A 12,153-nucleotide genomic window follows, 5' to 3' on the forward strand; every position below is an offset into this window, starting at 1 on the left:
GTTCTGTTTTACAAATGAATCCTTTGTTTTAATAGGATCCTGATTGAGTCAGCATTTACTTTGTTTTCGATGATTGCCATAAAGCTGAGATATGCCTGCTGGTAAGATTTCATTAAATTTCTATAATTCATATTTTATACTTTATTTTCGTTTATCCTAAGATGTTCTTTAACAAATTAATGAATAAAGTAGATATCATTGACCAAGTGGTAGAGATATTTAATAATTTGTTGTTCAATTTTTCTGTTTAACATTGGGGATTAAGGTGTATTCAGTGAGTTGTCATTTGAGACATAGCTGGATAAGGCAAATAATAATTATAGCATACAGTTAATTGAATTCTTCCTTATCCAGAGTGTATGCTTCATGCTAAGGTAGGAATTGGCAAACTTTGTAATGGGTCAGCTGCTGAATATTTAGGCTTGGGCTCCACAGACAGCTCTGATATCAAAGCAGCTATAAAGACTGAAGCAAATAGATGTGTTTAATTTCCATAAAATTTTATAAAAACAAGTAACTGACCCACAGGCTCAGTTTGCCACCAGCACCGCTTCTAGGGCATTTATTCATTTGATATATTTTCTGTTTAAAAATATTTATCACTATAAAAACAGATGTTAAGTAAGATGATACTATTCATTCTTTTAAGACATATTTGCTAACTATGAATTCTATGCAAGACCTAGTAGACAGTAGTTAAGAGTGTGGACATGAACCACGTAGCATAGTGGGGAAGACAGAGAATTTGTGTGTTTATGTAGCTATGAAATAGTTACATGTTTTTTTTTAGTTGGGTTAAGTGCTGTGAAGGAAGAGAACAGCTTGATACACAGAAAACAGGAACATTTAAATGAGATTTTCAAGAATTTTTCCATCTTAGAGGCAACACTGAAATGGGTCACTGAACCTAGACAGGTAAGGGGGTAGAGGAGATGTGCATCAGATAGAAGCCCCTCCACACAGGAAGAGAAGCCACAACGAGAGCAGTGTGACCAGAGCACAGGTGACCAAGGGGATGTTGGTCTTGACCGGAAACTGCAGAGGTGGGCAGAGCCCTGTGGGTCATGCTATGGGCCTGTTTTCTCCATCCGAAGTGCAATGGGGACCCAAAAGTTGTAAGCAGGGAGATGATATACTCTGATTTAAGTTTTAAAGTAAGAAATAACTTTTAACATTTGTTGATGTTGACTGCGGACAAGGCCACTGGTGGTAATTTTCATGTAAAATGAGATAATTATTGTGATTTTGTGGTTAAAAAAAAAAAAAAGAAGATGGAGTCCAGTTAGGTAAGTTGTCTAAGGCTACATAGCTGACGTCACCACATCACCATAAGAAGAAGTAAAATGTTAACTTAGCAAAAGAGGTTTTTTTTTTCAGAAGGAGTGGCCAAAAAGTATTAATACTGTATTAAGACTACAGGTGAGTGTGGTATAACCAGGGCCAAAAGAAGAGGTATTTTAAAGAGGGGCTGGCCTGCTGTTGTGATGTAACTATAGGACTTACACAGGTATTGTAAGACTGTATTCCTTGACATTAAGGAAGAGTAATGCAGATTTGTGTTGGAATGAGGCCGTTTAGAAGATTGACGAGTCTTCATTGTTTTGTAGTTGAGAGTGAAGCCAAAGTAAAAACCAAAGTTCGTTTTGAAGAACTGCTGAAGACCCACAGTGATCTAATCCGTGAAAGAAAAAGACTAAAGAAAAAACTTGCCAAATCTAAAGAAAACATTTCAGTGAGTAATTAATCATTTCGTCCTTTACCAGTAATCTAAGGAACCTTGTAAGTTTAAAACATCAATTCTGTTTCATGGGTCAGAAACTTGCGGTAAAGTTGACGTTAGAATCAGAATCACTTTTGGAGTATTGAGTTTAGCCTTGAATGCTATCCTACTAGAACAACGTAGACACACTGTTAAGAGTGGCCAGGGATCATGGAGAGACCCAAGGCTAGCCAGATTATAATCTTTCTTTTTTTTTGAGAATATCAATGGAATTAATATGCGGTGGTTTGCCTTTATATAGACTTGTTCTGTGTCATCCCACCCAGCAGAACCAAGGTAAACCAATTGCTTTCAGGCAGTAAATATCCTTTTGTTCTTGCGGTACACTTTAAATGATAGAATTTTTGGCAGTACACTAATGGAATTAAAAATAAAGAACTGAAAGCCATAGTAAACACTTCCTCAACTAACCGCAACCTGCTTGTCATGGTATTGGCAACACCATCCCAGTTAATGCACTTTGCACTCTTCATTCCTACTTCATTATTTCAGTTGCACTTTTTACTCCTTGTACCGTAATCTCACGTCCTCATATAAAAAAAAGTAAGTCCTAATGTGGCCCCAGAAATGGTACATAGTATTTCTTCAACAGTTTCAGATATATGTCTTATGTTTTGTTTGTACAGGTTTTTTCCCATGCTTTTCATGTGTTAAAACATGAGACCTGTTCATTTTAATATTGTATCTGGGAATCACCAGAGTTATAGTTTATATTCTCCAGTGAAGCAAAAATAAGTCTCAACATTGGCCAGAATATAGCCCCATTGGTGAGGGTATACCAGCATACTAACTGCACACCCATTTAGAACTGCTGATAGAACTTAGTGTCCTAAGGTGAAATGCGTTTCTTCTGTGGTACCATATGCAGTACAGTAGGGAGGATGGCCTAAGGCAGAAGGAGGGTTACATGCTGGATATGTTGTCCCCTCAGTTGGGATGGTTAGGCTGGGCAATACCAGAAGAACCCTGGCAATAATTTTCTGCTGAATATTTTCATTGACTCACTTGGCCAAAGAGAAACCTCATATTTTCTCTCACTGTAAAGATAACTGTGCTTTGTAATAAACAAGATACAGGTAGGCAAAATTCCTCTCTCTGCAACTGTTTCAAGTAAATAAAGCTTAAAAAGGGGCGGAGGAGAGGGATGGATAGCCTAGTAGCTAAAGTCCTTACCTTGCACACGCCGGGATCCTGTCCAGCTCCCTGCTTGTATCCTGGAAAAGCAGTCAAGGATGACCCAAATCCCTGTAACCCAGAGGAAACTCTTGGCCCCTCCCTGGCTTCAGATCAGCTCAGCTCCAACTGTTGTGGTCACTTGGGGAGTGAAGCAGTGGACAGAAGGTCTTTTTCTCTCCTCCTCTCTGTATGTCTGACTTTCCAACAAAATAAATAAATCTTTTTTTTTTAAAGGGGGTTATAAAGTTTAAAAGTTGTAGAAATATAGAGAAGAATACTAAGAAGTTTAAGAACTATTTCATTTGTGAAAGAATGCTTAAAGAACAAAAGACAGAATATGGAAAACTTGAGATTAACCATTTGTTAAAGATACACTTTTTATTTAAAAAAATTACTTTTATTGAAAAGGCAGATTTACAGAAGGAAGGAAAGACAGAGAGGTCTTTCATCTGCTGGTTAACCCCGCGCATAGCCACTACAGCTGCAGCGGAGCTGGTCTGATCCAAAGCCAGGAGCCTTATCTGGGTCTTCCATGTGGGTTCAGGGTCCCAAGGCATTAGACTATGCACCACTGCTTTTGCAGGCCACAAACAGGGATCTGGGTGGGAAGTGGAGCAGCCGAGACAAAAACTATCGCCCATATGGGATGCGGGCACTTGGGGGTGGAGGATTAGACAGTTGAACCAGTATGCTGGCCGAAGGGAAGATATCTCTTTCTTTTTCTAAATGCTTATTTTTGATGTTGGCTACATGGCTGACATAGATGTATGCTCATGAGTAGGATGGGAGGGTCAAGCTTTGGGGGAAGAAAGAATGGGAAGGTCAAGGTTTGGGGGAAGGAAGGTGGGACAAATGCTTCCAATTTCCCTTTCCTGGAAGATCTCTTTTTGTCTTAATTGTCCTTACAATTTTAGTAAATAAGCATGTCACAAACAGAATTTTTAAAATGCTACTTGTCTGCATTCCAGGTTCTGTGCTAGGTGTTTCACATGCATTAAATCACCTACTTCTCATAAGAATTCTGTGAAATCACTATAGATAGGAGAAATCCTTCTGCAGGATTGTGTGCTTAATAATAGTGAATCCAGGTGTCTGTGGTTTCACAGCGGTGTTCCTTATATGTGTGCTGCACTTTTTGCCTGGTAGGTGGATGTGTAATATGAGAAAGTATGTGACTCTTAGGAAATCAAATGATCATTTTTGACAGTCTCGCTGCTATAGTAAAAATTAAAAATAGAAAACCTATGTGAATTGAACATGAACAAGTGTATAAAAATCAACTGTTACTGCTGGAAAACTCACAAGTTAGAAAATTTTAGAGAAAAAGAATGACAGACATATATGTCACAGCCATAGAAGCTATAAAAATCCTGAAAGATTTAAAAAACAAATTTCCTAGAGTTCACATTTATATTGAAAGAAGCTTATGAATCTTACTAATAGGTACCACAGAATGCTATAATTTATGTATATCAGATCTTTGTAGACTTTTAGATTTAACAGAACTGTGAAAGTTTCCAGTGGTTGACTTCTTTTTTTTTCTTTTTAATTTTTTATATTGTTTACATAGTTGGGAGGGATGTATGCCCTTGTGAGTCTCTGATTAGGTCAGAAGGGTGAAAGTATGGAGAAAGGTGGATGGGATAAATGCTTCAGTTCTCTCTCTCTCTCTCTCTCTCTCTCTCTTTCTCTCTTTTTAAAATTTTTTTCCTCAGAGTAAACAGAGGAGGAAGGGAAGTGACTGCTCCTTGTTGTCAGAATATATCAGTGCCCAGGGGTCAGGGTGGACATTCAGTAATGCCTCAGAGACTCCAAAGTAAGGAAGAATGTTCTGAGGTTGTTACTTGAGTGTTTTTGATAGTTCTGAGATATCATCAACATCATTGCCGTTGGATTGAAAAAATATGTCTCCAAGGTCTATTGGCTGACTTAAGTCAGTGTTAGTGCATCCACAACCCCAGACACTTGCTACAAAGCTTGGATGGGAGAGTAGTCCAACCTGTTCTGCTTGCCATCCTCCAAATAGATGCTTGACACCCTCTGCTGACCTGGGTGAGCTGGCTGCCATATCCCCCATGTGCATCTGGGCATGCTGTTCACTACACAGGGATCAGCAACCAGTGGGCCCAGTCCTGATTTATGCACTCCAAAGTCAGACCACACATGGTGTGGTTTTCCCTGAGCCTGTGTTCTGAATCCAGGGATCTAGCGGGGAGTTACCCAAGAAACTTCATCTGAGATGACTCTGATTTGACTCTCTTGCACACCAGCCAGTGGAGGGTCAGGTTTGGTCTATCAGTCACACCAGCCAAAACATTTACCCGTGGATGCGGCTGCCTGAACAGTTCCACCCCCACCCCTTTTCTCATGCCAGCCCACAGGTGATGTGGCTTATCCTAGTGCAGCTCACCATAGGTCTGGTCTTCACACACACCAGATGATGCCACAGCCTTGTCAGAATGACCCCCAGTAACACACCAGGCTATCCCCCAGTCTCAGTTTTTGCATGCATCAGCATGTGCTGCAACCTAGGCTGGCCTGTCCCACATCCTTTGCCATGGGTGCTGCGGTTGAGCTGAACCTTACCTGCCCCCAGACCTGGCCCGCACGTATGCTGGTGGGTGTTGTTGCCTGGTCCAGCCTGGCCTGCTACCAGCCCTGGTTCTCCTGCTCACCAGCAGTAGGTACAGTCTAGCAGGGGAGTGCCACAGTTCCTTAGCAGGCCTGCTTCTTTCACTTGCCAAGTGATACTGTGGTAAAGCCTAACATGACTTGCACCCAGTGACAGCACTAGCCAGCCAGGACTGTGTCCTAGCTTGGCCAGCCTGTACCCATTCTGGTTCTTGTGCATGCGACTGGGTGTGGCAGCCTAATGCAAACTGGCCCACTCCCAGACTGAGCCCATATGCCAACTGACAGGTACTACAGTCCTGCCCAGACCAGCCTTCCTCCTGTCCCACTCTAACACTCATCAGTGGAACCAACTGCCTATCAGGGAAGTCCCTGAAGTTCCCCTTCCAGGCCTGCTCCCAGACCTGGGTCTTGAATGTGCTGGCAGGTCTGGCATGGCCGGTCCCCATTCTTGGCATTCACCAGCAGGTGCTGCAGCTTGTGTCAGCCTACTTGTCCTCGGTCCAGCTCTTCCCAGTGGGCACAGCAGCCTAGCCCAGCCTGGCCACCCACAGCCCTAGCCCGGCCACCCACAGCCCTAGCCCTCAAGTGAATTGGCAGGTATTATGGCCCAAATCCAGCTTGGCCTGCACCCTGCCTTGGTTCTCATTTGTGTCAGTGTGTGTTGTGGACTGATCCAGCCTGTCCTGCCCCTAGACCTGATTCACACATATGTTGTTGGGTGCTGCAGCTCTGCCTGGCTTGGTCTGCTTCAAGCCCCCATTCTCACATTTACCAGCCTGAGCTGCAACCTAACAATGTGGTTCCTTAAGTTCTGCTACAAAAGCTGCTCTCAGTTCTGGACTTCGCGTATGCTGGTGGGTACTGGAGCCTAGCCCAGCCTAGCTTCCTCCCAGTCCAAGCTCCTGCAAGTGTTGGTAAATTCCATGGTCTGGCCTGTCTTGGCCTGTTACCACCCCTAGCTCTTATGCAAACCAATGAGTCCTGCCGCCCCACAGAGGCAAGCCTACAGAATCTGCTCTCAGATCTGGTTCTTTCATGTTCTGGTGGGTGCTGCAGTCCAGGCTGACTTGGCTCATACCTTGCCCCTACACTTGTGAGCAGATACTGCAGCCTAGCCCAGCCAAACATACCTCCCGATCTCGGCTTTCATGTGTGCCAATGGGCAGCATACAATGCTGCTCAGCCCAGCCTAGGTCTCTCATATGGACAGATGCCTTGGCCTGACCCAGACATGCCCTCTGGTTTCCCTCTCTGTACCATCCCGTCTCAACTCCCTTGCCCAGTACTTGGAAGCCCCAGAAATGACTCCTCACCTGTCAAACCTGCCCTTAGTGGTCACCACTCCACAGTGTTTTACTTCTCTAGTTAACAAAATTAGACTAAAGTTAATGCAAAATAGTAACATGGAAATACTTGAAATCTAAAACAAAGGAAAGAGATGTAACTTTTCCAGCTGTTTCAAGAAGGTACAATTCAATAATTCTATATAAAAATGGTTGCTTTAGATTTGAGGGAAAAATTCTAGTGCTTCATTTTATCCCAAGTTACATTTCAAGTACTGTAAAAAGTTAAGCATAAAATAAAGATTATACGCAGATACATAAGAAAATAAAAATGGCTGGGGCTGACAGTTTTGTCCCACAGGTTAAATCACCATTTGGGATGCTGACATGCCTTATTACAGCAATGTTTCGAATTCTGGCTGCTCTAGCAACTGAATTACCGATCTAGCTCCTTGTTATTATGCCTGAGAAAGCAATGGATGATGGGCCCTTGCCATCCACACGGGAAACCAAGGTAGAGTTCTGGGCTCCTAGCTTCTGTTTAGAACAACCCCCGTATTCTGTGTTGTCTCCATTTGAGAATGAGCCAGCAAATGGAAGATCTCAGTCTTCCTTTGGCTCTCTTTGTTACTCTACCTGTAAAATAAATAGATAAATCTTTAGTAGGGTGATATTTTGATCTGGAAAGGGATAAAGAACATCCCAAATAAAGCTAATAGTGTTCACCTGCACACAGAAGACTTGAATGAATGAAGAAATCTGCTATATAGTTTTCTGGTTTTTTGGCAACAGCTGCTACTAAAAGACAGCCCATTGAGAAAATTGTGAACTAGTATTGAATTAATACTACTATACAAAGCTAATAATAGTTTTGGCTGTACTTATTGAACGCTTACATAGTGGAATCAGGACCTTCTCAATGTTTCAACAGTTACTACCTTAATCTTCAGAATAGCATTGTAAGTTAGCTCATATCTATTGTTGTACTGCAATATGATAGTTTAAAGAGGTATTATAAGAATTAGTAGAAGCCATTATGTTAAGATCCTAAATAATGGGTCTAGCGGCTAAAGTCCTCACCTTGAACACCCCGGGATCCCATATGGGCACCGGTTCTAATCTCGGCAGCTCCACTTCCCATCCAGCTCCCTGATTGTGGCCTGGGAAAGCAGCTGAGGATGACCCAGGTCCTTGGGACCCTGCACCCGCCTGGGAGAGCTGGAGGAGGTTCCTGGCTCCTGACTCCTGGCTTCAGATTGGCACAGCACCAGCCGTTGCAGCCACTTGGGGAGTGAATCATTGGACGGAAGATCTTTCTCTCTGTCTCTCCTTCTCTCTGTGTATCTGACTTTCCAATAAAAATAAATAAAAATCTTTAAAAAAAGATTCTAAATAGCTAAGTGAGCAAAAGACATGAAAAATAAAGGCAGTTATATTGAATAATAAAGTGCAAACTTATTATAAAAGAGATTCTGAGATACTGAAGTGTTTTTACTTATCAAGTATTCTAAAGCTGGTTAATAGTGAGACAATACTAATGCTTTTTTTTTAATATATAATGCCGATCATAAAGTACTGCCAAATATATAGACAGCTCTTAAGGAAGTTTGCAAATAAGGAATTATAAAAATGGCACTGATAAGATACTAGATTGGAAAATATGGGGAGAAGAGGGTTTTCTAGAAGAGCAGCAAAAAGAAATTGCTTTTTTTACAATTAGAAAATATTGTTGAGTATATGATTTATAGATTTGGAAGCAGAAACTTCCAGCTTTCCAAATTATATTTTGTATATATGTACATATGTATACACACATATATAAATATACATTTTTGTCATTCATATATGAGAATATATGTAAGCGAATGAATCTTTGAGTGACAACATTGTATGGTAGGGATGGAGAAAATTTTTTTGGCTGAACAACTTTCTTTATTTTTAAAAATTTATTTTTATTGCAAAGTCAGGTATACAGAGAGGAGGAAAGACAAAGAGGAAGACCTTCTGTCTGATGATTCACTCCCCAAGCAGCTGCAATGGCTGGAGCTAATCTAATCCAAAGCCAGGAACTTGGGAGCCTCTTCAGGGTCTCCCACACGGGTGCAGGGTCCCAAGGTCTTGGGCCGTCCTCAGCTGCTTTCCCAGGCCACAAGCAGGGAGCTGGATGGGAAGTGGGACCACCAGAATTAGAACCGCACCCGTATGGGATCCTGGCATGTTCAAGGTGAGGACCTTAGCCGCTAGGCTACTGTAGTCAGTCCTGAACAACTTTTATTTTTAAAAGCAACTTTATTCATGATACATATTTGAAAAAAAAATCCCCACCCTCTGAAAGGAGCAAAATCTACCTTCTACCTCCTGTTCCCACTTCTTCCTATTCCCTTCAAGTAAAAGGGAAACAGAAAAACAAAACCGAAAAACAAAAAGCCTCCCAAAGGCCACCCCTAAAACAAGGTAGTATATTTCCCCAGGGAAAAGGGGAATTTACACTGGAGCCCCTGGAGTATATACAGAGATCGTTGGGTTACTGAAATCTGCAAAGAAAGACACTCAAAACAGAAACACTTACACACACATACACACACACTCTACCTACCCAGCCACTCACTCACCCACACAACCACCAAAACAGATCACCAGGAGATCAGTAGTGGGAGGGAGCCAGAAGGGAGGAGTGGCTGGGTGATTGAGCTGGCAGGACAGGAACAGACAGGCAGAGCTGGGACAGGGAGAAGATGGAGGGAAGGCAACAAGCAGAACAGTGTGGTGTCGTTTCACAGCCGTGGGTGAAAAAACCCTCCTGCCACCCATGCCCACCTACCCTTGAGCAGACCCCAAAGGGGTGAAAGGGGGCAGGGAAACTTGGGGAACATCTTGCACAGTTGAAATGTGAACAATTGAAAAATTTTGAAATACTGAAAATAAGAAGGTGTATCAATCAACAGATTATGTAGTACAAAAAATTGCCCAGTAACATTTAAGTGCCAGTTGAGTTTATAGACAGTACTAGTTTGTGGAGTGGGTCAGGTGGCCCAGCAATATTCAGTACTTAGAGAGATAACTAAATTGAAGCAGTCTCTGAGTTTTACCATACAAGTGAGGAGAGGAGATGCACAGTAATAACAGAGGATGACGTCATTGATCGTAATATCAAAGGCTCAGAAACCAGGTAACATGGGCTTGACAAAGTAGGAGAGTACATGAATTCAAAGTGTCATAAAGGAGTTTTGTGGTGGTTTGATAACTCAGCAGTAATAGCTAGAACAAATGTTTCTTAGTAGAGAATAAGCACTCATATTGTAGCTATAACTACCTTTTAAGTTGGTCTGATTTGTTTTTCTGCAAAAGGGCAATTTAAACCATACTTTTCTGATTGTCATTATCTATACTGTATTATTGCTGTTGCATTCCTTTATATCATTGTGTTCTTACACTTCATTAAAAGTGATATCATTTTTATCTCAAGAATTATCTTTTCTAAATATTTCATTTGGGTATTGGCTTAATTTTAAAGGGTAGAAATTTATTAGGTCCTAGGTTTTATTAATATCTTTCATGTGTTTGTCTGATTTTATAGATGCTGGACTGGATTTAGCTTCTAAGTCTGGAATTATTTTGGTTTTAACAGACAAATTTAGAATCCAAATCTTCTCAGGGGATAACTAAGTAAAGGAGGCCTCAAATGAATCGAGCTAGTTGAAGATAACCATCTCAAAGCAAATCCCACAGAATCTAGTAGTCAATGGTATATAATACCAGCTAGACTTTTAAAAGAAAAAAATAAGATGATATGACCTGTCATGAAAAGTTATTAAGCAGATTTAGAAGAGTGGAGGATTTAAAGATTTAAAAGGAAAAATACAAGACATATGGAAAACCTAATTCCTGTAGAATAGAAGTGTATATTGCATATGAAGTTATAGACCAAATGGAATTAATATATTGGGCAGTAATATGAAAACGAATGGCAAACTTGAAGCAGTAACAGCATGCATTATTCCGATTAATCACATAGAAGCAGCCAGTCGTGGGCTGAAGTGACCTGTCCTGGCTTATAACAGCTGATGGTTAACTCTTTTTTAGGAAATTTTATAAGCGAGTGTTAAATCAGGGTAGCTTAAAATTGTTCATCAATCATGTAAATGCTTACATCATGGAAACTGATAAATTTTAGATAGAAGGTCAGTTTAAAATACCGTTCTGTATCCTTTGAAGAATTCATTTTCCAATATGCAGCTAATACACCTTGAGTAGGGTGGTAGGGTGCTTGGTTAGAGGGAATGACAACATTGATGACCTGTGGGATCATGTTAAGCATTTTAACTTAGGTGTATTTTAAGTCTGAGAGAGAAGAGGGGACAAAAAACCCTTTGAAGAAATCATTATCATATACAAAACTCAACTCATAATGGAACAAATCTAAATGTAAGACTGAAACTATCAAACTACTAGAGAAAAGAGGGAAATGCTCCAAGACATTGTAGAGGTAGCTAGGTTTTGGATAAGACCAAGAACCCATAGGCAATAGAAGAGCAAAAACAGACAGATGCAATTATTTCAAACTAGGGAACAGTCAGAAGAGTAAAGAGACAGTTAATAGAATGGGTGGGAACAGTTGAAAACTGTGTCTTGTGAAAAGTATTACTGTCTAGAACATACACGGAGCTCTAGAACTTCAGCAGCCTGGTAAAGAAATGGCACTAGACTTTTTTAAAAGAAAAAAATCCAATGTCCAACAAGCACATTAAAAGATATTCAACATCACTAGCCATCAGGGAAATAAAAACCACAATGAGGTTTCATCTCATGATCCAGGGTCCTTGCCACCCACGTGAGAAACCTGGGCGAAGCTCCTGGCTTCAGCCTGCCTAGCAGTGGCCATTGTGACCATGCAGGGAGTGGACCAGCAGGTGGAAGATATCTCTCTTGGTCTCATCCTCTTTCTCTGTTCCTCTTTCAAGTAAATAAGTAAATCTGAAAAAAAAAAAGTTGCCTTTTTGTTACGAACTATTCTCACAAGATTTTTATGGAGCCACACCTTTAAAATACTGAAAGGAAAAAAAAAATGTCAGTTTATAGAGTTTTATACCCAGAAGACATAGCTTACCAAAACAGAGTGAAAATGAGAACTTCTTGAGGTAGGGAAAAAAAGCTGAAAGAATTTATTGTCAAGAGCTGCTAGATTGAAAAGCAGTTAAAAAATTAAAAAGAACAATAACGCGAAGCAGAAATTTGGATTTACAAATATATGATAAACTGTATTTTCTTATTAACAAAACC

General features: G+C 40.8%; 1 protein-coding gene across 1 annotated transcript in view; it reads left to right on the forward strand.

Annotated features, from left to right (window-relative positions):
* Nucleotides 1–12,153, forward strand: part of AHI1 (Abelson helper integration site 1) — a 193,350-nt gene that overhangs the window by 5,891 nt on the left and 175,306 nt on the right. The window contains exons 2-3 of the mRNA XM_012927595.2: nucleotides 36–101; nucleotides 1,608–1,732. Coding sequence (XP_012783049.2) covers nucleotides 92–101; nucleotides 1,608–1,732 — 135 coding nt within the window. The 5' untranslated portion in view covers nucleotides 36–91. The remainder of the gene's footprint in view (nucleotides 1–35; nucleotides 102–1,607; nucleotides 1,733–12,153) is intronic.

This window comes from Ochotona princeps, chromosome 1, assembly GCF_030435755.1.
Source record: "Ochotona princeps isolate mOchPri1 chromosome 1, mOchPri1.hap1, whole genome shotgun sequence".
NCBI lineage: Eukaryota > Metazoa > Chordata > Mammalia > Lagomorpha > Ochotonidae > Ochotona > Ochotona princeps.